The sequence below is a fragment of the Cyprinodon tularosa genome, unplaced genomic scaffold (assembly GCF_016077235.1).
Source record: "Cyprinodon tularosa strain WSP-4 unplaced genomic scaffold, ASM1607723v1 ctg499, whole genome shotgun sequence".
NCBI classification, from domain to species: Eukaryota; Metazoa; Chordata; class Actinopteri; order Cyprinodontiformes; family Cyprinodontidae; genus Cyprinodon; species Cyprinodon tularosa.
Genome location: NW_024039228.1, coordinates 523,642 through 548,216, shown reverse-complemented (window position 1 = coordinate 548,216; position 24,575 = coordinate 523,642). Strand labels below are relative to the sequence as shown.

At 36.6% G+C, this 24,575-nt stretch overlaps 1 protein-coding gene and 2 gene segments (V, D, J or C); all 3 read right to left on the bottom strand.

The window, feature by feature from the left end:
- The window catches only part of LOC119794940 (M1-specific T cell receptor beta chain-like), a 32,479-nt gene extending 19,191 nt beyond the window's left edge, over window positions 1-13,288 (bottom strand). Inside the window, exons 1-3 of the mRNA XM_038302722.1 lie at window positions 13,243-13,288; window positions 12,846-13,139; window positions 1,277-1,289 (exon numbers count right to left, since the gene is read on the bottom strand). Of these exons, the coding sequence (XP_038158650.1) occupies window positions 1,277-1,289; window positions 12,846-13,139; window positions 13,243-13,288 (353 nt within the window). The remainder of the gene's footprint in view (window positions 1-1,276; window positions 1,290-12,845; window positions 13,140-13,242) is intronic.
- A 1,758-nt stretch (window positions 13,289-15,046) lies between these two features.
- On the bottom strand, window positions 15,047-15,595 carry LOC119794966. The segment is given in 2 exon segments: window positions 15,047-15,354; window positions 15,522-15,595. Coding segments are annotated over 2 exon segments (372 nt in total).
- Window positions 15,596-18,030: 2,435 nt separating this feature from the next.
- On the bottom strand, window positions 18,031-18,712 carry LOC119794965. The segment is given in 2 exon segments: window positions 18,031-18,455; window positions 18,661-18,712. Coding segments are annotated over 2 exon segments (474 nt in total).
- Window positions 18,713-24,575: the final 5,863 nt, after the last annotated feature.

Genomic DNA, 24,575 nt, shown 5'->3' with positions numbered 1-24,575 from the left:
CGACTTTAGAACCTTGACTTGGGGAGTCTGCTGATACTGCCGTATTTAGGGTTTATCAGCACAAATCTGTACTAATCTGTTTGAGCGAAAAAGTTGAACATAATTCCCTGTGTTATGACATTGGTGGGAAACTGATGGATGTGAATCTCCTGATAAAAAGCGAAACAGAAAGCCCAGATTGGTTCAACGCAGAAGCTGAGTATAATCATGTTGAAAAAATTTTATAGTTTTCGATTAACTATAAAGGAACAGGGAATGTAATAAATTCTTGATCTTTTTGTCCTATACAGATTAATTTGAAAAAAGGATGAAGGTGAAATGGTAGAATACAAAAAAGGGGGAAAAAGGAGAGAGGTTTGGTAGAATTAGCAGATAACGCTCTTTATAGTAAATGTACTCAAGAAGAAAGAAAACTAATAAAGATTGAGCCTATGCTGTTCTTATTTGCTCTCTCAGTGGGAGCTTTGATAAGGGCAAAGTGAATTCTTTATTAAAGGTAGGCCTGGCACACATATTTTATTGCTGTTTTTCTCTTTCCAGTTAATTGGGATTTGCTGCCCCCGTGTGCTGTAAAAAAAACTTGACAAACCAGTATAGATGTTTTAAATTAGTGATGCTAAAACTGTATGTGAAAATAAGAATCTGGTTTTAGCTTAAAAGTTTTAGTTTAAAAAAAACACAGGTGGTAGACACCATTAAACTAAGTAACATCATGTTTTTAATCTATAGATTAAATCTATAGGTTAGATGTTTTAAATGTATTTTAAATAAAGGTCCTCTGGATTATCACTGGATTTCTTAAATATTCCCCAACAAATGCATTTGTGTACTCAGACGATAATGTTGGACACTGCATAGTTTTAGGTCACAGTTTCAGACCAGTGAAGGTCTTCCACACCAGACTTGCTCATCCATGTCTTTATCGACCTTATCTTGTAGAATGGAGAGCAGTCCTGTTGGAACAATAACCGTACCTGAAGTGTTGATATGTACAAAGTTAGGAAAATGTCATAAGATAACTTAGTTTCTTCCACAAGGAACTATCCCAACCTGAAATTATCTTCAAATGCATGTTTTATCATTATTAGGAAAATATTTTTCAACAAAGCTCATTTGAACCCCCTTTTGGATCCTTTTTTTTCGTGAAAGAGTACACTTGAGAGTTTGACTAGTGTCTGTGCCTTCACATGCACAATTAATCTGCATTTATGTTAATAAGGGATGCGTTGATTGGTCGCAGGAAGAACAGTCGGTATGGGGGCTAGCCCGGTTTTACACGCCTTGATAAGCTTTAAAAGAGTAACAAAATCTCAGCAATTGTGCACACATTTAGAGACGAGCTCAACCGGACTGAAGCTTTTAGATTCCAAAGATGGACTTTATCCATTCCTCCCTGGTAGTTTGTTCAGCAGGCAAAATGGAAATATTTTCTTGTTTGCATTGGCAACCATCAACAGAGCATTTGATGTTAGTGCAAATTTTCTGATATCTTTACTTTTGATGCCACTTGTCAATAATGGTGGTGACTAAATATCAGAACTTCAGGTAGTTGAAGGGAGATGAACGTGGCTTATGTTGCCGCCCTAACAACATTGACGTCAATAGATTAGCAAAACCTTATGTTTTGGAGAGGTTCACTCTACAGTAAGTGGACATTTTTGTTTTAACAAAGAGCCTACACCATAAAAAAAAAATCCTGTTTCACATTCAGGTTTTAACTGATCCCCACACAAATTTACTGCAAAAAGTCCTGGTGATTACGCTTTAAATGATTCACTTAAATGGTTTGTGATTCAAATACAAAACCATAATACATAGAATTGCAAATAAAACTCTATAGAACCATTATATATAATGGTGACTGGCCTGTACTTATGGTGGTTTATCAAGTCCTAGGACCCAAAAGCACTTCACTATAAAGTCTTTGAACCATTCAAGGACACATTTATGCCCTGACATATGCCAGTTTGTGTTTTAGATTTTGTTTTATTTTTCATAAGTTGTTTCTAAATTTAAATGAGATATATATATATATATATATATATATATATATATATATATATATATATATATATATATATATATATATATATATATATATATATATATATATATCTCATCTCCCGTGAGCCAAACATGCACTTGAATATATTTGATTTAAAATTCAGACACACGAGCTGCAAATTAATTTTAAAATTCTCTCATAGTTTGTGGACCTGCATCATCTGGCCCCACAAACAACAAGTTTGGTTTATTTATTGTACAAATGCATTATACAACTCAACTGTTGAGCCTATTTAGTTCATTTAACTGGCTCTTCAAATAACCTTTTTGCCATCTTCACAGCCACAAAAGCAGGTGCTGGAGAGATGTTCACTGTTTTTTTTTTTGTTTAGCTAAAACCACTAATGATGAAGCGCTGTGCAGTTATTGTTGAGGCTCAGGGAGGATTTGTGCCATTGTGCTTCTCTTGCTGCACAATAGTAAACAGCAGTGTGATTTTGTTTCACGGTTTTAATTATCAGAGAGCCATTCTTTGCTGTATTCCCTGACATATCTCCAGATAAGCCAAAATCATATTTATATTAATCTTCTATAGATGGATCTTTGAAGTACACATGTCCGATGAGCTTCATGGCTGTGTCTCCAGGAGGCTGTTGGTACCAGAGCATCACTCTGTAGTTGGTTCTTTCATGGGTGCAGAAAATCTCTACTTTGTCATCAGTTTTTTTGATGAGATTCGAGTGGGACTGGTGGACCTCAAGACCAAAGCTGAGACCTGGTAATGAGAATGCTCATAAAGATAGAACTTATGTCCAAGTAAAAAGAAAAAATAAGATTTTTGTATTTAGAAGAAAAATACCTGCAAGACATGAGAAGACAAGGATGTAGTTCATTTTTCCTACATTCAAATTTCCTACAACATCCTGGACGATTTTAGGTCTACAGCCGAAAATCCTCTTGCTGATCTGCAGAGATGAAGTCCTAGTGGTTGATGAGTCGATTCTACTCATGCATCAAGAGGAAATGTAGGTGATGAAGAAACACCGCCCCTTAGAGCAACCTCACTAAGTCAAAGGATTCAAAGCTCGGTTTACAAACACTTTCCTTAAAATCTAAATTCAGACAGATACAGACGGCGCAGGGCTCTGCTACAGAGTGCTGCTAATACAGATTATGAGCTTTTTTTTTTTTTTTTTTTTTTTAATAATTACACCTGTTAACCTCTTAGGAGTTCCTGGCAATTCACTCCTACCAACTCAAATCCCCCAAAAGAGGCCGATCAACAATTAATAAATTTCAGGTCAATTTGCACGTTTTCTACGCCACAACAAGGCTTTTGTTTGGCTACTCTTTAAGCCTGGAACTCAATGCTACTCCAGACATTTTGAATTGAGAAAGCTTCCTGGATGGGAAGCAAAACGTCTTCAAACTTGGGAAAACAAGTACAGTGGTGTCTTTAAAAAAAAAATCCAAAATAAATTGTTTTTCAAAATGATGCAAAGTTTAATTTCACAATCCTACCCTAATTATAAAACTAAGATAATTAATTCTGAGGAAATTGTCATCCAGAATTGTAGAACATTTTTCCTTTAATAGCCTAATGCAGTAAAAAGCATCTGCCCTTAACATTATTTCCTGGATTACTTTTACTTTTATACTTGTTTTAAAAATTGTACTTTTAAGTTGATACTCTAACTTGTACAAAAGTGTTTTTAAAAGGTAGGATTTATACTTCTACATGAGAAATAAATATTAATGCGTTAGACACCTCTACACCTTAGGGATGCTTATATTTGAAAGAGACAGTTAAGCTGTCCCAATAATTGATTTCATGGCCTCAACCAGTTTTTTTTTACCATGACAGGAATTCTTGTTATTTTTATTTTCCTCCTTTCATTTAAACAGGAAAACCAGAACTTCTACTTTCCCACAGTGCTGTAAGTTATAATCTTCTCAACCATAACAACAGGTGTCCTTTTTCTACCGAAAACCACTGATGATACAACTGTGAAGTTTTTGTTGAAGTACACAGAGTTTTTCTCTCATTGTGCATAACTAGCAGCACAATAATAAACAGCAGTGTGACTTTGATCCACTTTTTGGATTATCAAAGAGCCGTTTTTTGCTGTACTCCCACTCAGATCTCCAGAAATATTAAAGTCCTTTTGGTATGACTCTTCTATGGATGGTGTACCATAATTCAAATATCCGATGAGCTTCATGGCTGTCTCTCCAGGTGACTTTTGGTACCAGAGCATCACTCTGTAGTCAGTTTTTTCATGGGTGCAGAAAATCAGAACTTTGTCACCAGCTTCTTTGATGAGATCAGAGTTGGACTGATGGACCTCTAGACCTAGACTGAGACCTGATCATGAGATGGACAGATTATATGTCAGGAGCGAAAGAAAACAAGTGGTTAATAGAATCTGATTCAGAAGAAAGAAATTACCTGCCAGACATAAGAAAACAAAGATGTTAATCATTTCTCCTCTTCAGAGTAAAGGAATTACTGCACAAAAGTGAAGTCCTTCTTGATGCTGTGTGAATTCAGCTCAAGAGGAAATGGAAGTGATGAAGAAACCCCGCCCCTTAGTGATACTGTATATCCCTAGGCTAAAATTTTTATAGCTTATTTTGCAACCAGAGATCTTGTTAATGTCTGATTTCAGACAGTGGTGATCATGATAATTCGTCAGTAGTCAAACCACAGTTAGCGAATATGAAATGTTTTGATATTGCAACCTAAAAAAATCTATGAAGTCAGACCAAAACTGATGTTTTAAAACAGAATTAAGCAACAATCTCTGTTGGTCAACGTGGTAAAGAAAGTACATTCGACCTGATCTTCAGAAGAATTGCATGACTTAAAACAGGTGCAAATAAGGTGCAAAGTTATACCAATTTGCAATTCAGCAGACAGACCCTTTATTGCATGTATTGCTTCATCAATATGCAGATCATATTCTAATGACCAAACAGTGCAAATTCATTGGTGGTTATGCAAATGTAAACATTTATCTTTTTCCAAGTCTGAAAGTCAACTGCAGCAGTTTTTGCATCTTTTTTAGTACATCCGAATGTCAAGTGCAAACTCACATGCAAAACTATTGTTGCACTAAAGGAGTCACTTGTACAATACCAGGGGATGGAGAGATATTCTGTGCACATGTAAACATATTTGGACCTTAAAACAAAAGTTTGCATGAAGCATGGTTGTGATTTATTAAACTATTATGGAAGACTGTGTTTTGCACCATATCGTTTCAAACTACAGTTGACAGAAGTCGAGGAGCTAGATCCAGCTGTTTAAAGCCTAATCTGCTCTAAATGTATCTAAGTGTGACTGATCTGTCTGGGAGGGATTGGTGGGGTCTCAGTCGGAAGACAACTTTCTCGTATATACATTTTTTTTTTATATTTAGCTTTTAATTTAGGTATTTTCATTGTTTTATTTTTCTTTACTTTTGTTTTTAGCACTTAGATAATGCTAATCTGTGACTTGAACTATAAATATTATCTAGTATTATCAATACTATCTTTTAAATAAATATAATTATTTCCTCAATCTCCACGGCTTTGAATTTTATCTTTCCTTCACAGCCACTCTTGAAGTGCCTGTAGAAGATTAAATCTGATCATTTTAATGGCCAAAACCAAACCGATATGCTTATCTTAAGATTTGTGCTGCAATCTTTGTAGATCACCTACAACATGGCTACTTATTGAGCATGCAAACAAATGATTGCACATGCAATTTAGCACCCTTTTTTTGGAATTAACAAAAAAAAAAAAGTTTATAATCTACAATGCTTTGAAAATTCACTCATCACTGCTTTCCTTTTTCTCCATTTTTAAAGGTTAGAACTCATAACTTGGATATATTACATGGTGATGTCATGTGATGGCTCACCATACAGAACTACATGATTGTAAAGTATACGAGGAATAAGATCAATGACTTGTTTACTTTTTGATTATGAAAAATGGTTCAAGATTTTAGAAAAAGCAAAGTCACATCCTCCCCATTTACTCTTTTATGAGCCCTAAGTAACCACCATGGACTCTTTCAGCTTTCTTGATACCATAATTGCTAAGGACCTTAAATGGAAGCTGAACATCACCTCCCTCTACCAAGAAAGATCAGCAGGCGATGTAGTTTCTGTGGCAGCTGAAGAAGCTAAGTTTGCCCAGAGATAGCGATGCATTTCCACAGTTGGCGCCATATTGGGGGAAAATTTAGGATGATTCTAAGGGCCCTTGACTGAGTGGGGCCCCCAAAAGAAGAAGAAAAGATTTTTCCCACTATATTTTTCAAATATAAAAAGAAAATCCAGCAGTAAAATAAATAATCTTCATGTTCTCCCTCATTTTTCAACAGTAAACAGTGAAACAAAGCATGAGCATATTGACTCCCCCCCTCCTGTGACATTGCAATAAATGGTTTGGTGCTCAGGTCCTGCATCACATCAGGTCTCCCTGTCTGTCACCGGCAGTTCGATCGTTAAGTGCATTTGACGTAGTGACAACGAAAGAAACAAATTAACAAGAAAATGTGTAAATAAGCAGCAGGGTGGCAAAAACTTTCATGGCTGCTCCAAAGTCTGGGTTTCAAAAAGGTATGGAAAGGAATTAGTAAAAGTAGAGAGAGAAGGCGCCCTATACAGTTTTTCCCCTCATGTTTTTTTTTCAGAAAGGTTTGTTAACTGAAAAGTTCAAATTAATGATAGATTATTAACCTGTTGAGTTGAATAAGATAGCTATCTGCTGCATACAACTACATAGTTATTCTCCCACCATTAATTATGCCGCCCAGCTGGGAGCTGAAATGAAGCATGATTGCAAGTTTTTTTATTATTTGTTTGTTTCATTTTTAGTTTTGAAGCAAAAGTTAACCAAGAATAATACTTTTTTTTTTTTTAGCCTATTGTGTGCCTGTGTATAACAGAGGCCGAGCAACAAAGCCAGAAATCTCACAGAGCTGAGAATTTACCTTTATTAACCAGAGACAACAGAAAAACACTGTAGTCCTCAGAGGGTTAACATCAGCTAAACTTTAGTAGATGTTTAGCAGGATATTTACATTAAACTGTCTTCGTTCCTCCTTCATCATGTAAAGCAAAGATCCACCAGCAGCCACGTTTCTTCAACACGTACAGATTAATGAAAAATAAGCTCTCAGGGCCGACATAAAAACAATGTGTCCTTTCATAAAGTTATAGTGAAACCTTATAGGAATGTATTTTCACTATTTTGTATTCATGTGTACATAGATACAGCTGTGTATCAATGTCTTTCTTGGGGCCCCAAATTCCTGGCGGCCCCACTGCATTTCCATCCTGGCAACTTGAGTCCAGCTTCTCCTCCTCCATCATCGTCTGGTACGCTGCTCCCCCCTGCAGGAACAGAGGCAGACTGCAGTGTATAATTTGTTCTGTGGTTTGGTTGACTGGCTTCTACGTTCATTTTATAAAGGAACTGTACACCGCTGAGCCTCTAATGTGAACAGCAAAGATCAGAGTTGACCCCGACCAACTTTGACTGAAAACATTTCAAACTCTCCCCTCTGGCATGAGGCTGAGGTGAATCAGGACAAAAACTTTCATCAACAAAAGCAGCTTCTTCCTAACTACTGCTGACCTCATTAATAAGGGCTGGGGGCCCCTGCTTGCACTGTCTTCTTGCAACAAATTTTTTTGACATGTAAATACTATTTACTTTTATTTTACCTTGTTTTTGGTATATTGATATGTTTTTATATCAGCCTTATTGCTGCTTCTCTGCAAAATTTGTAAAATTTTACAACATTATGTTATCATTTTTCCTTTACAACTGGTACCTTGAATATTTGTGTATTACATACCATATTTCTACATGAATTTAGATTGAGTGTATGCTTGTTTATGTGTACAGCCTTCCTTAAAGACAAATTCAACATACTTGTAAAACATTACTTAACGTTAAAACTTCTTTTAGATTCTCTGATGTCTACATGTCTGGAAGTCCAGATAATCGTGTTCAGGGCCTCAGCTAGTTCTGAAGCCATGCCAGGAACCCTGCTATTTTTATTTTTCATTTATGGAACTCTCAGAATCTCTATTTTCCCACAGTGCTGTAAGTTATCATCTTGTCAACCAAAACAACAGGTGTCATTTCGCTATTGAAAACCACTGATGATTCAGCTGTGAAGTTTTTGTTGAAGTACACAGAGTTTTTCTCTCATTGTGCATAACTAGCAGCACAATAATAAACAGCAGTGTGACTTTGATCCACGGTTTGGATTATCAAAGAGGCGTTTTTTGCTGTACTCCCACTCAGATCTCCAGACATATTAAAGTCCTTTTGGTATGACTCTTCTATGGATGGTGTACCATAATTCAAATATCCGATGAGCTTCATGGCTGTGTCTCCAGGGGACTTTTGGTACCAGAGCATCAGTGTGTAATCAGTTTTTCCATGGCTGCAAGAAATTTGAACTTTGTCACGAACTTGTTTGATGAGATCAGAGTGGGACTGATGGACCTCAATACCCAGACTTAAACCTAAAAAAGAAGAAAGAATATTAAGAAAGACATAATGTCTTATGTGAACATAAACAACAAATATAGGATATAATCTTATTCTGAAAGATTTAGTTACCAGCAAGACATAAGAAACCAAAGATGCAGATCATTTTTCCTCATCAGAGTAAAATAATTTCCCCGAATTGTCCTATACTAGACTATTTTAAGGTGCACAGTAATGAAGTCCTTCTAAATGCTGTTTGAACTCAGTTCATGCCTAAAGAGGAAATTGACATGATAAGGAAGCACCGCCCATTGGTACAGCCTCACTAAACGAAAGGATTCAAAACTCAGTTACAAACAGAACTCTTTTTAATGTTTAATTTCAGACTTTAATGCACATGATGGTCTTCTCCATTAGTCTAAACCCAGAAAGGGATTTAGAAACTTAAAGGTGATGTAAAATAAAAAATAAAAAAACTAAACCCAAATTTATTATTCTTTAATTGATCTGTTCTTTAATATGCTGTGATGTGAAGTCAGACAAAAACTGAAACATGTTAATATTTTAGTTGGTTAAAGCAATAAAGTAAATCCTCAATGGATGTATTCTCCGGAAACATGAAAATACAAGAACATAAACACATTATAATATATCATGCTTTGCAACTTCACTCAAGACCTCTTGCTTTTTTTGTTTTTTTTTCTTTCTCCATTTTTAAAGATAACCATAATCTTACATATATATCAGTCTCATGTCATGTCACAGTCAAAAATACTGGGAGTACATAATTGTGAAGTTTATGAGGTAGAAGTTTAATGATAAGTTTTTATATATGATAAAAACAAATAAAAGAAAGGAGATGATCATGGATTTTAAAAGGAACACATCCTCCCCTTCATCTTTTATGACCCATCAGTCACCACCTCGGACTCTTTCAGCTTCCTGGAAACCATTATTGCTCAGGACCTTAAGAGGAAGCTGAACATCACCTCCCTCTACTGGAAAAGATCAGCAGATAATATACTTCATGTGGTAGCTGTAGAAGCTAAACCTAACAAAGATAGTGATGGTGCATTCCCACCCTGCAATATTGAGTCATCGTCTCCTCCTCCATCCTTGTCTAGTACACTGCTGCCACCTGCAGGGACAAGGGAATACTGCAGTGTATAATTTCCTCTGCAGAGAGGGTAACAAGCTACAATATTACCTTCTATTTAGGAATTGTACACTTCCAGGACTTAGAGGCAAGCTGATAAGATTGCAGCTGGACCTTCTCATACTTTAAAGAAAAATAAAAAAATGCATCACTCTTTCCCCTCTGGCTGGCCTCAATAACAAGAGTCAGATTAGGTTCCCCACTCACACTTTCCTTCTGCAAATAATGCAAATATCTCTGTACATTTAAACACTGTTATAATCTTTTTATGTTGTTGTTACTCTACATTAAAAATATCTGCCATGTTTCTTTCTTTTCAAGAATGAGGAAACGTTCAGTTTCAGTTAATATCTTGACAATCGTAAAGCAGGTGTTATTTTTTCCTTTTGAAAACCACTGATGATAAAACACTGTGTTTGGAGTTTTTCTCATGCAAGAGATTACGTTTGTCTGTGCATAACTTGCAGCACACTTGTAAACAGCAGTATGGCTTTGATTCATGGTTTGGATTATCATAAAGCCTTTCTTGTAATGAGAGCAGGGTGGTACTGATGGAATTAAAATGAAACAGAATATGTCAGTTATTCATGCTAAGCAAACCCAAGCTTAAATGACACCAATATGGAAAAAATAGCTGCAAGGCAACATAAACATATAGATATCTGGTTTTCTTTTCTTTTTTTGCCCAGTTGAAGACATTTGTTTGAAAACTTCCTACAACATGGTTGGAGCTTTCTAAGGTTTCTGAGGTCTACTGAGATGATGCAGTGTGTCACCCTTGTAATGATAGTTTGTCAGCCCACAGCTCTGAAGGTAACGGAAGTGATGAAGAAACAGAAACCTTCATTGTGCTAAGTCAAAGGTACATCTGTTTAGACTCTGTTTACAAACCATAATCCTGATAAAGCTTTTCTTAAGTAAATTAATATGACCCCCAAAAAAAGGGCAATAATACATTTTTGGAATTTATTTGATATAATATATTTAAAGCAACCAGAAACGAGGGGTTAATAAAGTTATCATTTAGAGTTAACATAAACACAGAATAAAGAAGGACGGTATTCAGGTTTATTCTTTAAAGCTTCTAAAAACTGCACAATATTAAGTATTGAGATGCTCCTTTGTGTCATTGAATTGAGGGTTTTCTTGCCAAATGTGATGACTGTCAGATTAACTCAAAATTGTATAGAAGCATCATGGAAGGATTTGAAGCAACCTTCCATTAACCAATAAATGGAAACAAAAAGCAAGCATACTTTCACCTGACTTTAGAGACGTATTTGAACTGATTCTTGTGTCTGGTATCTGATTGCCTGACGGTAAGATTTTGAATTGTGAGATTTGGGATTATATTGTGGGATTACTTTTAAGGTCCTGGGGTTGGCTCTTTACTTATGGCAACAGCAAACCCTACTGTTGTTTCCCACAATGATATCTTGGACAATTTCCTGCTCCTAGCTTTGTGGGTGGAGCCCTTCCTGTTCCAGCAGAAGGCCGATGTTGTTATGGAAGAACTTTGGCCTTGACCTCAAAGTGATAGAGATCCTTTGGAGTAAATCAGATTAGAGACAGGAAGTCTTCTGCTCCAAAATCAGTTACTGACCTCACTAATAGTCTGTACCCCAAAACTTCCGAAGCCAAAAGAAAGAGAATATTTATATCCATGTGTGTTGATACAGACAGCATCTAAGGAGACAATGACCCTCATTGGGTCCACTGCACTTGTGGGAAGACAGACTACAGTGAAGATTTCCAGATCAAATTCTAGGCAGTTAAAGACATATAGACCGGAAAGAGGTTTTAAAGATTAATTTGGTGCTGGTGGGTGGGGCTAGTTTACGGCTAGTTTACGGCTCTGTTGTTCATTTTTCAGCAGAGCCTCACTTAGGGCTGGTCAATATGGCCTAAAAATAAAATCTCTGGTTTTTAAATTTTTTTATTTGATTTATAACTATTTTTTCTACAAACACTGCCGGACCACACAAAGTCCTTTGACGCGTCTGTGTTCACCAGCAAATCCAGACTGGACCCTTTTCATGCATTTTAGAAGCTCTGAGTGCAGCGTCGACATTGCGATTCCTGCCTGCTGCTGAAGTGAGTTTCCGCCATAGGTCAACCACACTATTCTGCTGCTGCCACTGAGATCTGTACAGCCCCTGCTGTGAGGACCCATCATTGCAGAGCCGATCCAGCTATGGCTTGCATCGTGAGTGAGGATGCTCCTGACCCATCCGTAAATTACCAAACTGATTAAAGCCCATTAAAATCCTTTGTTTGTTGCATCAGGTTAAGTCAAGGCTCTCCAAGAGCTGCCTGTTGTACTGAGGACTGGCTTCTGGGCCTGACAGGGCCAGATCGAACCAAACCGCCCTTCAATCCCCCCCGTCCACCGAATAAACACATAGTAAAACCTCCTTCCTTTTATTTTCATCTGATACTCAAATAAATAGCTCTAGCTTGGGCGAGACAGAGTTAGTTAGGTTTTGCATTCATTTCGTTGAACACTCATGATCTTAAAGAGACAGAGTTTTATACGAAAAAGTTCTGAACTTAATGCTAATTTCAGGAAGTGTGTCAATGAGAGCGTGATTGACTTTGCATGTGCAGATTTTCTCTTTTCCTGCTTCATCCTAGAAGTTCATCTAGTGTGTTAAAGGTGTGTGTCCAGCATTGTTAGTTCCTAGCTGCCTCATTTTGGCCATTTTGTGAGCTTTATAACCCATTGCGTTTCCGCAGCACTGTTAGTCCTACCTCCTTTGGCCATATGGTGAGGAGGCAGCTAAGTTGTTGGTTTTATGAGTCTTTGTCTGTGTCCTAACGTCCTCCCTAACCCCTAAATCCCTCAATCGCTATATAGACTGGGGACTATATAGTGGACTTTATAGTTAACTGACTGTTTGGACAGATGATCACAAATTTTCGCTCTTCTTTGGTCACGTAACTCCGTAACTCCACCTTTTAGTAAAAAATTATTTCCCTTTGACAGAAGCAGATACTTTGCATCTTAGAGAAAAAAAAGTGAAAAAAATAAGGTGCTGCATAAGTAAGCTAATGTTTTAACAGGTTTGATTTGGGAGAAACAATGTAGCTGCAATGATCAGTAAGCTCTTGGCATCAGATGAACCAAATCTGTTGGGAGGTTTTTGCACTGAGAAGCAGTGACATGCAGCACTGTGGTGACTAGCTGCACAGAAATAAACACCGCTGCTGCTCAGGTCGACTCCCTCTAATGTTAAAGTGCAGGTTTCTCCCTTAGTTGCTTTTCCAGTTATTGTCACTTTCACTCCATTCTCTGGATAGCCATCTTTAACATTCATGTACCCGAGGAACTGCATCCGACGGTCCTTTGATTGTTTGTACCAGAGGATCCGATTGTAGTCCTGGATTTCATGCTTGCAGTTGATTCTGGGTTTGTCTTCAGTCATACAGAATAATTCAGGAGGATCCTGGTGGACTTGGTCATTGAGAGAAAAACCTGTTCAAAACGTTCATTTTACATCAATGGCTGTAGATTCACACAGTAAATCAGAATTATTGCAGACAGAAAAAAAACTTTGCAAGCAAAACAAAAAAATTACCTGAAACAAGCATGACATGAAAGGTTGCGCAAAAGATAAGGATCATAATTGTTACTTTTCTCTCTTGATTTATTCTCGGTAGCTCAAATGATTTGGATTATAATGAGCACACATGGCTCTTTCCAGCTTGAGTGTATGAAGTTACTGTGACTCATCCTCTTCCAAACAGGTTAACCAATCACAGATCACAGCACACTTAAACATGCAACTATCTTGCACTGCAACTTTTTGGTTTGTCCCTTTTTTCTAAAAATGATAAAATATGATTAAGTAACAACCTTAAGTGGTTGTGACTCTTTGGCCCCTTCAACTAGTGAATGTGTATAAACAATATATTTATTTTCTTTGAAAAACAGGCTGATACCACTAACCTTCAAACAAATTTATTGTGCTTAATCTGGATGTTGCATAATAAAGTGTTTTTAATTCTGCATTAGATGTTATTTTTAACTGTTTAGAAAAGTTTGTATGACCTTTAGTTTAGATTCAGACATGCTAATTTGTGAAAAGGTTTTTTGTAGAGCTATTCAGTGGAGTGCAGCACTGTGGCAACTTCAGGCGAAGAATTGAACAGTGCTGATGTTTGAGTTGAGTTTTTTGACTGACTGACTCAGATTGCAGTTCTGATCACTGTCTGCACTTCTTTTCATCTTTACATCAGTCATTTCTCTGGGTTAAGACCAATGAAGTAGACGTAACCCTGGAGGAGCAGCCTTCTCTTAGACTGCTTGTACCAGAGGATCTGGTTGTAGTTTTGAATATTTTGAAAACAGTGGATCTTAGCAGTCCCTCCTCATCTATTGTGGATATTTATAGGAGTCTGAAAAACCCGTTGATGTAAAGAAGAACATCAAAAAGATGCAATAAAACTACTCTGTAATATACTGTCAACTATGGAAACTCTGAAAGGCAAGTCAAGTAAAGAAGTAAAAGTGTAATTTTTCTAAGTCATTGTTTTTGTAATGCTTTGTTTATTGACATCAAGTTTTGAGGTTATTTGGGGAATACAATCTTGATTTTTAAGAGATATCAGTCCTGATGTTTTCCTGCAAATATCTAGGTTCACCACTGTAATCAAATCTATGTTGCTCAGAAATATCTGTATATTTTACTTTGCAAAAAATCTAGTTTAGATCTTAGGTCATTGATTCTTGTGGCAAAAAATTGCAAAACTTAAAAATTAGCTTTATTATGCTTGGTTTTTAGGGCCGGAAAAAAAAAAAACGTAGAAGTTTACTTATATAATTTTTTTAGGGCTTCCATAATTAACTTAATATAGAGACATGTAAACATTTTAATTCATCATATTATCGGCTGCCATTCTTTTTTTTTTTTTTTTTTACAGTGCCCTGTCTAGCAAGGTGGCAATAAGAATAATTGTCTTGATGCCAAAAGGAGCCCAACAGATTTTACTTTCACAAGTGTAGCGGTATGGCAATTGCCATACTGCTCCACTTGTTTCATGCATATAAATTGCTTTATTATAATTATGCAGGGAGTTTAACAGTTTATATGGACACTGCAAAGTAAGTAGAGCAGAAAAACAGAAGAAGAAAAAGGAAAAAGAAAAGGAGAAAAAAAAGGACAAAAGATGAAAGAAAGAGGAGATAGAAAGGAGACAATGACAAAACATTTTCGGCTGCCATTCTGTGCAACATTAAGTTGTAATTTTGGACTCCCTTTCTCAAATCAAAGCTTCACTTCATCTCAGCACTACAAGTCTGGAGGAAACATGTAGTACCACCAGCCTACAAAAATAACACAGCTGCAAGAAGCTGAGAGGTTTCTGTGCTGAGGACTATTATTATGAAGCACTGTGGTATCTAGCAGCACAGAAATAAACTGCACTGCTGTTCACATCTAGCTCCTCAACTGTCAGCGTAGAGTTCTGGTTTTTGTTTGCGTTACCACTTATTTTCACTCCAGGCTCTGGAAATGCAGTCATTGCGCTGATGTATCCCAGGAACTGCATGTGCTTGTTGTTTGAATGTTTGTACCAGAGGATCTGATCATAGCCCTCAATGCTGTGTAAACAATTGATGAGAGCTTTTTCTCCAGGCTTGTGGAACATGTCAGCTGGAGACTGATGGACCTGATCACTGAGAGAAGAGCCTGTTGAAAAGGTTTAAACATGGAAAATTAATATTAAATTGTAAAGTAACAAAGCAATTTCCAAATTACTTTATCACAGTAGATACAAAATTTATATTTTTTGTTTTTTTATGCATTTTTTTCAACATGCTTGTTGTGGTAAATTATAGCAAATACAATAATATTACCTAAAGTTTGAACAATAATGTCCATGAAGTAGAAGATGAGAATCATTGTCTTTGCTGTAAGCATTTAAAATGAAAGTTGCTGATATTATGTTCCTACAGCAAGCAAATGTTCAGTATTTAAGTGTCTGCAGGAACTCCCACAGAAGAGGAACACACCCTTTATCGGTGGGTTCTCACTATGTACTTCCTCCTCTTCTAAGATTTTTCTCCTAATTCTTTAAAACCAAACCAAATCATTAGTCAGTAATATGCTTTTTCATATCTTACTAGTTGCTTTTATAAGATTACTTGTTTCTAAATGTAGGCATATTAAAGGTATAGAGTAGAGGTCACAGATTAGCGGACCACCTGCTGGCTAATCCGGACCCAACCTGATTTAAAACATTTATAAATGACCGCATGTTGCCTGATGACAGTGTCTAATCCCACATCCTCCGTCTCTGCTGCACTCCAGACCTCCAGTGCAAAGCAAGCCTACAAGCCTCCGCTGTTGCTCCCAGTGCTCCACTCTGACTTCCTCGGAGCTCAAGGAGAGTATGTGCTATATTATCAATACATTCAGGAGCAAAACATGCGGAAATAAACGCTTAATTTAATATGACATATTTAAAAAATCCCCACCATCATCTAGCCAGCATATGTTAAGTTTCTGTCCAAACATTTTGGTTTTGTTGCAGATTTTTGTATCAGGGATAATTAGGATCATACATGGTTTTTATGAACTATGTTTGTTCTCTGCCTCTAAACTCAGCATCTCTTCATCCAGGCCTTAGATAAGAAGTTTCTTTTGAATTTGTGAGAGGCGCTCTTGGGTGTTTTGACTGGATTTGATTAAACTTTTAAGCCTCTTATTATAAAATAAATATTTTGATCGAGATGAGAAATCTGCTTCCTTGTATATTGAAGTACCAATAGTTTGCATCCAATCATTTAAACAAACGGTCTTAGTTTTTGAATATATAAGCTCACAATGAGCCTGGAATGGCTTGAGAATGGCTTTGTCTCTCATTAAGCCATAAAAAAGAAGAAAACAAAACAAAAGGTCAGTTCAGGTGTTTTAAAAAATATGAAAGTCAGGAAATTGTCTATATACCGAACTGAACAATTGTTGTTCTCTACTTCAAAAAACACTTTAAGATTTTAAAATGGAACATTTTTATTTATTTATTTCTTATTTAAAAATTTTATGTATAACATTGATGCATAAAAACCTAATTTTATTTCAGTGTTAAATTCTTTTTAAAGTAAAGTAAAGCAACAGTTCTTTAAAATTCTTTTTGAAGAACAGCGGTTCTTTGAAAATGTCCAAGGGTTTTAAGAGAAAAAGTGTCTATGAAGTGTATGAGAAGAAAAGAAAGGCCTCAGAAGAGGCAGATACATCCCAGGAATACTTTGCGCGGAGAGCTCTCCTTGCAAAAAGGATTTGCTGTCACGGTGGCCCGCTGTCGCTACCTGACAGCAGTGACTAGTAACAAACATGGCGCAGGCCCCGCACGGTTGAGGAGGAGTTGCATAACCAACGGGAAGCAAAAAGCAGTGAACATCTGTCCAGACGGTAGGTTAACTGAGTTTGCTATAAAGTCCATATATGGTCCAAGCTCTATATAGTAATTGAGGGATTTAGGGGTTAGGGTGGATGTTCGAGCACAGTAAGCTTGTATGAGCTATGAGAACAGCAACTTTAAAACAGAGCGTGGACAAGGAGAAATGGGCTCATGCCTGCTCTTGCAAGTGTTTAATAGGCGTTCCCTCTTGGGGACAGGGTTGTGAGTGTGCATTTTTTTTTTTTAAAGGGCAGGTCTTTTAAAAAAATGACAGAAATCCTCCTCAATACCTATTTAAGGCTCTCAATTTGCTTCAACGTTATGAATAGACTTTGACCCAATTTTTCATGACGTAGACATTAGGTGAAAACAGAACAGTTGCTGTCACTGTACAGATTAGCTGCTTAAAGAGTCCCTTTATTTAATCTTTGAGCAGAAATGAGCTGCGCTGCAAACATCCCCACCCTGATCTGAGAAAGTGGTAGTATTTTTTACTAGGCAGGGTGCTTCTGTACATGATTTTGATGAAGATATAGCATTATAGTATAAAAGCTCAAAAAGTTTATTTTGCATGATAAGGTTTACAGTTCTTAGTTTAACTTTCATGCATGTTTTAAAGAAAACTGACATTTTAATATTTCTTCTTTATTTCTCTTTATCACCCGTGGAGTTTAAAGTAATACTTGAGAGGTTAGTGAGAGGGCAGTTTATCACATCAAATAACACTTTTTTTTGCCTTAGATACTACAATATGTTGGGTACAACATTCCCTTTGCCTCTTTGTTTACCATTTTGAATTTAGGCCCTGTGACCAACTAAATTCATTCTGATTTACAAGATTTCACTTTACCACCTTTTTAAAAAGTAAGACTTTGTCTGTGCTTTGTTCAAACCATTATTAGCATTTATTTATTTTCTATATATTTTTGTTTTTTTTAATACTGCACAAATATTTGTATACAGTACTAAACCCAGTAGAAGGAATCACTTTGTGTTTTCACAGGTGCATAAGGATGAAATGATTGATAATATAGATAACAGGAACAGTGAGGTGGTGGTTTTTGTACTGAGCAGCAGTGATGTGTTGCACTGTGGTAGCGAGCTGCACAGAAGTAAACTGCACTGCTGTTCACAGTTGGGTGTTTAATTGTCAGAGTGCAGTTCTCGTCTTTATTTGCACCGCCTGTCATCTCCACATTCAGGCCCTTCTCTAGAAATGGACTTTTTCTTAGCATGTATCCCAGCAGCTGCATTTGATTTTCTGTTCGTTTGTACCAGAGGATTTGATCGTAGCTCTGGATGCTGTGAGAACAGTTGATTTGGGTCATTTCCCCATTTCTCTGAACGATCTCATTTGGATTCTGGAAGATTTGGCTGCTTAGAGAGGAACCTGAAAGAAAGTAAAAAAAAAAAAAAAAAGAACACTGAAACAATGTTATGACATTCTGATGGGCAAAACCTCTAAGAGGTAACCTAAATATTAATGAAAGAAAATAACTTTAATACTTTAATACTTTAATACTTAAAGTTATTTTTGTATTAATACTTAATACAAAAAGATTTTTTCAAATGTGATTATGGAAGCTTTCATTTACCTGAAACTAGTAATATTTCCAAGCTTATCCAGCAGAGAATGAACAACATTATCTTATGTTACTAAGAACTGATTCTTCTGTTTTCCTCACTGCATATAAAGGCAGACAGGTGGGTGTGGTCATTTCACCTCATCATGTGAGTTTATAAAACAGACAAAATGGCTCTTTGCATTAACAGTTAAAACACACTCAATAACCTCTAAACTACATGCAAAAACAGGACATAACGATGCAAAAAAATAATTTATAATCTAAACATTACCGTACCTCCTCATACAGTAATGATAAATTATTTCCCATAATTAATCATTGTAAAGGTTTTTACTCTATTGATAAGTTAATTTATTTCCAAAATAAACTCTATATAATCGTCTCTGAAAAATGTCAGAGACCCTCTCCACCGCAACCCCGACAGAATAAGTTGGAGATGGATGAAGTGAAATAAAAATTTTTACAGCAAGCTTTTTATATCATGTTTAACTCACATATTTTTAAATATCAAGCACTAATGTACAGGTTAGTTTTTTAAATTCAGTTTGCCAAAATGGTCCCATGTTTTATAATTGGAAATCCACTTCAAGTTCTGTATTTTTGACATGGTGCACAATTTATCCAATCAGACTTTTGATTTTGTTCTGCAATAGGCTGATTGTTCACAAAATAAAGTAGGTAGGACTGGTTGAGAAACGCTGCCCCCTTGTGGATAAAATGATTTTGGAGGTAGAATTTTAAACAGCATTTCTTAACAAAAAAACTAAAGGTTAGAATAAAAAGAACTCCAGTTTGATTCCCACCCTGTTAAAAATCAGTAACAAATTAAATTATGTACTGGATAAATATAAAAAAATATAATGGATGAAATGTAATAAATTAAAGGGACTTTCTAGTATATCCTATAAGACTGATTGGAAGAAAATGAAGAAGGACCAACATCATCTATTCTCTTAAAGGAATAGTACACCCAAAACATGATTAGCCTTAATTTTCTACTCACCCCCATGCTGAACAACACTCTGGAGTACTTTTTTGATATCTCAAATGCATCTGGAGATCTGGGAGGCTTCTTGCTGTCTGCTGACATTCAAATAATGGAGGTCTATGGTGCCCGAGACAGAAAGGTCCATAAAAGTCCACAAAAAACGTTTCAATATTCCTCCATACTGCTCGTCCAATGTATTCCAAGTGTCCTGAGTGGGTAGCATCCAGAATTTACTCGAAACGAAGTCATTTAGAATGTTTTAGAGCATAAACAGTAGTGTATAGGATTTCCTGAAAGCGCGTTCACGACGCTACGGAAGCCGGCAGACCAAACCAGATGAAAGTGCTCATTCAGCGTCTGCTCTGCCAATAATGCAAGCGTAGAAGAAGAAATGTGCTGTTTACCTGTGCAAAGAAAGAAACAACGAAAGAAAAATGTCTGAGGACTTCAGTGTTGAGGAAGAGCATGAGTTCTTTGCCGAGCTGAATGCGCACTTTCATCTGGTTTGGTCTGCCGCGGTTTCCGTAGCGTCGTGAACGCGCTTTCAGGAAATCCTATACACTACTGTTTATGCTCTAAAAACATTCTAAATGACTTCGTTTCGAGTAAATTCTGGATGTTACCCACTCAGGACACTTGGAATACATTGGACGAGCAGTATGGAGGAATATTGAAACGTTTTTTGTGGACTTTTATGGACCTTTCTGCCTCGGGCGCTGGGCACCTCCATTATTTGAATGTCAGCAGACAGCAAGAAGCCTCCCAGATCTCCAGATGCATTTGAGATATCAAAAAAATACTCCAGAGTGTTGTTCAGCATGGGGGTGAGTAGAAAATTAAGGCTAATCATGTTTTGGGTGTACTATTCCTTTAAGATATCCGCACCTTTGCCTAAACACAGTAGGATATATTAGATGTTATTAATAAATTTTAATTGTCAGAGCTGATAAACGATCTTCCATGATGATTCATTTTCAAGTTTGTTCTTTGACTGAGAGTTTAGTTTATATGCAGCCTTTATTTCATGCAACCAGGAGCAAGTTAAGCACAATCAACTTGGACTAAGAGAATAATGCGAGACTCACACTTTAAAAAACTGCTGAAGAGCAAAAGTGTTAATGAAAATCATTGATCTAGGGAGCTGGTTGCACAGTACTGTATTTGCAAAGGCAGCTTTTTCCAAAGCTTCAAGGTAACAATAGAAAACATTTTGTCTGAGTATCCCTCTTATTAAAAAGTATTGATGAGTGCAAAAGTGCAAAGTACAATAACTGATTATGAAATAAAAACAATTTTTCTCATTCTTTTAACCTTAAGCATTTTATGCTTTTCATCTTGTATATATGTATATATATTAGTGCTGTCAATCGATTAAATTTTTTAATCGCGATTAATCGCATCAATGCCTGAGTTAACTCGCGATTAATCGCATTTTAATCGCACATTTTTTTCCTGATTGAAAATCATTTAAATACTCTCGATGACATACAAAAAAATACATACAGGCTAGGTTTGTGCCAATGTTCTTTTTTTAAAATGAAAACAGGTCACAGATACTGATTTATGCCATAGAAACATATGGCAAGAAGATGGGGAGGCATGTAGCAAAAAATAACAAATATGTAGCCAAAAAAAAGGCCCTGAAAACAGGCTGATGTAAAAGACAGTCTTTACAGTTAATACAGTCTTTTGAACAAAGACAAGCATTTTACCCTACCGCTATAAAATGCAGTAGAGTTAACATTAGATGTTAATTAACCAAGGTAATAATGAACAATTTTCAATCAATACATAAAAAATCAATAGACCGACATTACTAGATGAAGGTAGTCTATGCTCTAGAAAGTTACTTTTCAGCCTCTTAACAAAAATGAGAACACACACACACCCACTCACCCACACACAGACACACCCACCCACACACACACACACGCGATACTGACCTGTTGCGTACACAGACGGCAAGAGGGCTGCTACGAGATTCCATTTCACCTCAGTAATCAGTTTTCTCAGCGTATTTCAGGTTGCTACTAGTTACCAGACACTCAACTTGTTTGTTGGTGGTGGGGCTTAAAGAAAAGGCACTAGCGTCACCCAGTGTATGAGCGTCTTTTTCCCTTGAGGAGCTCCGCTCTAGAAGCCTATGAGAAATGCATAGACTGGGGGAAAATAGCCCCGCCTTCCCGCAGGCTGCAGCGGGATGTACTTGGAAAAATTGTACCATAAAACCACATAGCGTTAATCTCACGTTAAAAAAATTATCGCCGTTAAAATGGCCTCGCGTTAACGCGTTAATAACGCGATAATTTTGACAGCACTAATATATATATATATATGTATCTATATATATATATATATATATATATATATATATATATATATATATAGATGTGTGTGTGTGTGTGTGTGTGTGTGTGTGTATTCATTTAAGTTAATTGGGAAAAATAATTGAAAGTTTGTAGGTACTTGTGCTTTGGTTTACATCCCGATAAGGCTTATTTCAACTGAATTTCCATCTCTGTTTTAAAATGATGATAAAATAAAATGAATAAAAACACATTTAATTATTTTATTTTATTAGAAATACAAAGATATACCTTGTAAAACTGTGAACATATTTGAACATATATCTGTGGACTCACTTTGCTGACTGAGATGTTACCAAATATTCAGGCATAAATTGAGGCCGGGTAAAAAAGTAGTTTGGCTGTTTAAAAGATTAAAGCTGTCATTTTGTAAGTAGACACAAAATAACATTATCTTAAAGGCGATCATGCAGCTGCAATGATCAATGAACTGCTGGCCTCAGATGAAACAAATCTGTTGGGAAGTTTTTGCACTGAGAAGCAGTAACCTGCAGCACTGTGTCGACTAGCTGCACAGAAATAAACACCACTGCTGCTCAGGTCGACTGCCTCTAATGTTAAAGTGCAGGTTTCTCCCTTAGTTGCTTTTCCTGTTATCTTCACCTTGACTTCAGGCTCTGGATAGCCATCTTTAACATTCATGTACCCGAGGAGCTGCATCCGATCGTCCTTTGATTGTTTATACCAGAGGATCCGATCATAGTATTGAATATTGTGAGTGCAATTTATCACAGCAGGTTCTCTAGTGAGTTTAAAGTGGTGTGCAGGAGCCTGATGGACTTGGTCACTTGGAGAAGAACCTTGAAAGTAAGTGAAAAATAGTGAAGCAGGTTTAATAATTCACTGCATTAGAGATTAAACTATTCTGCAAATTTATATACAAAATCCTCTTTAAAAGTGCAAAAGTATTTTACCTGAATGCGGAAACAAATGAAAACTTATATATAGCAGTATGATCATTGTGTTGTTCTCTTGGAGAAAATCGCACACGAGTTAATGTGTTTGTCAAGATGGGAAGAGGTGAATCTTTCAAAGTGGGTTCTCTGAATACTGAAATACCAGCAAGTGTAGAACGCCCACTGTTAGGTTTAAACACCAAACACCTTATTCAGCAACCTGCACAAAGAATGACACAGAGAATTTAGTATATTTTACTTGCAAGGAGAGGGGATCAGAAACTGCATTCAGTTACAACTTCAAACCCACTCTGAAGCAGTATCTGCTCTCCAAGCCCTTTATTGAAGAAACGCCCTGATTACAATGTGGTTTCAACCGCTAAAGGGGGAGGGAACAGAACCCAGTTGAAACCAGAATTTTCGTACAACATCATACATCAGAGGATAAGGAGAACCCCTCTCCTTATCTAGTTGCACAGTTCTCCATTCTCCTCCACACCCTTAACGACATCTGTTAACAGCAGTCGCAGTCAACATCCCTCCTGCACAGACTTAAAAAACATTAATGACACAGCAAACAAAACTAAATGTTTTAACACTCTTTGTAATATGAGTAAGATAGAGATAACAAAATGTGTAAGTATAATATGATTAAAGTAATATGATTAAAGTAGAATAACTTATGTTCAATTAATTAACCCAACATTTCCCTCCTGTTTATTCACTTTAAGCTATTTATTTTTATCATTCAATAGTTACTTCTTTTCAGATTTTCAACTAAGAAATCATTCTTTTTTCTTTTTTTAGCTGTAAAGGGTACACTCAGAGGTACTTTAAACTGGTGGGTTATTGTCGTTGGGATTAGGATAAAAGTCAGGAAAGTGTAAAGAGAATTCATCCTCTTCGCTGTCTTCATCATCCGATAGGTGTTCCTCAGTGGACATAAGGGCATACATTTCTGTTTTAATGGGTTGTATTGCAGTGGTAATTAGTCTATTTAGCAGCAATCTAATACATGGAATACAACAACATCCACATAAGGTCAGGATGGCGGCAAATATAGCTACAGACATCAAAATAGAAAGTACCAGTTGTTTGTATTTACCAAAAATGTCTCCAGATCCATCCCACATTTTTGTGTCAACTCCAGAATGGTCTTTCATTTTGCTGTTAAGAGAGCGAAGGCCTTCAAGGGCCTTTGTGAGGCTGCCATCTGCAGCAGTGTTGTTGGGAATAAAGGTGCAACACTGATCTCCAAAAATAGAGCACACACCACCTTTTTCAGCTAACAACATGTCAACAGCAATACGGTTCTGGAAAGCCATCAGAGAGGTAGCTGACAATTGTTCATGGACGGCGGAGAAGCCTTGTTCTGTTTTATTTCCCAGCCTCTGGACGTTATAATGGATGTAGTTGATCCTGTCTACATTTTTATTTATAGTACACCACCAGCATAAGAAAGATTCAAATCCTGCAGAAACTTGATTCACTAGTTTATACTCATCTGGAACACCTCTGGGTACTCCAATACTGTCAATATAAGTAGGGTCATCTGGACTCCACGCATTTTCAGATGCCCTCCTTCTTCTAGTATGCCATGTGTGAGGTAAAATACTGTTTACAGTCGTTAACAATTCATCCATTGTGAGTGAAGTAATAGAAACAGGTAAAATC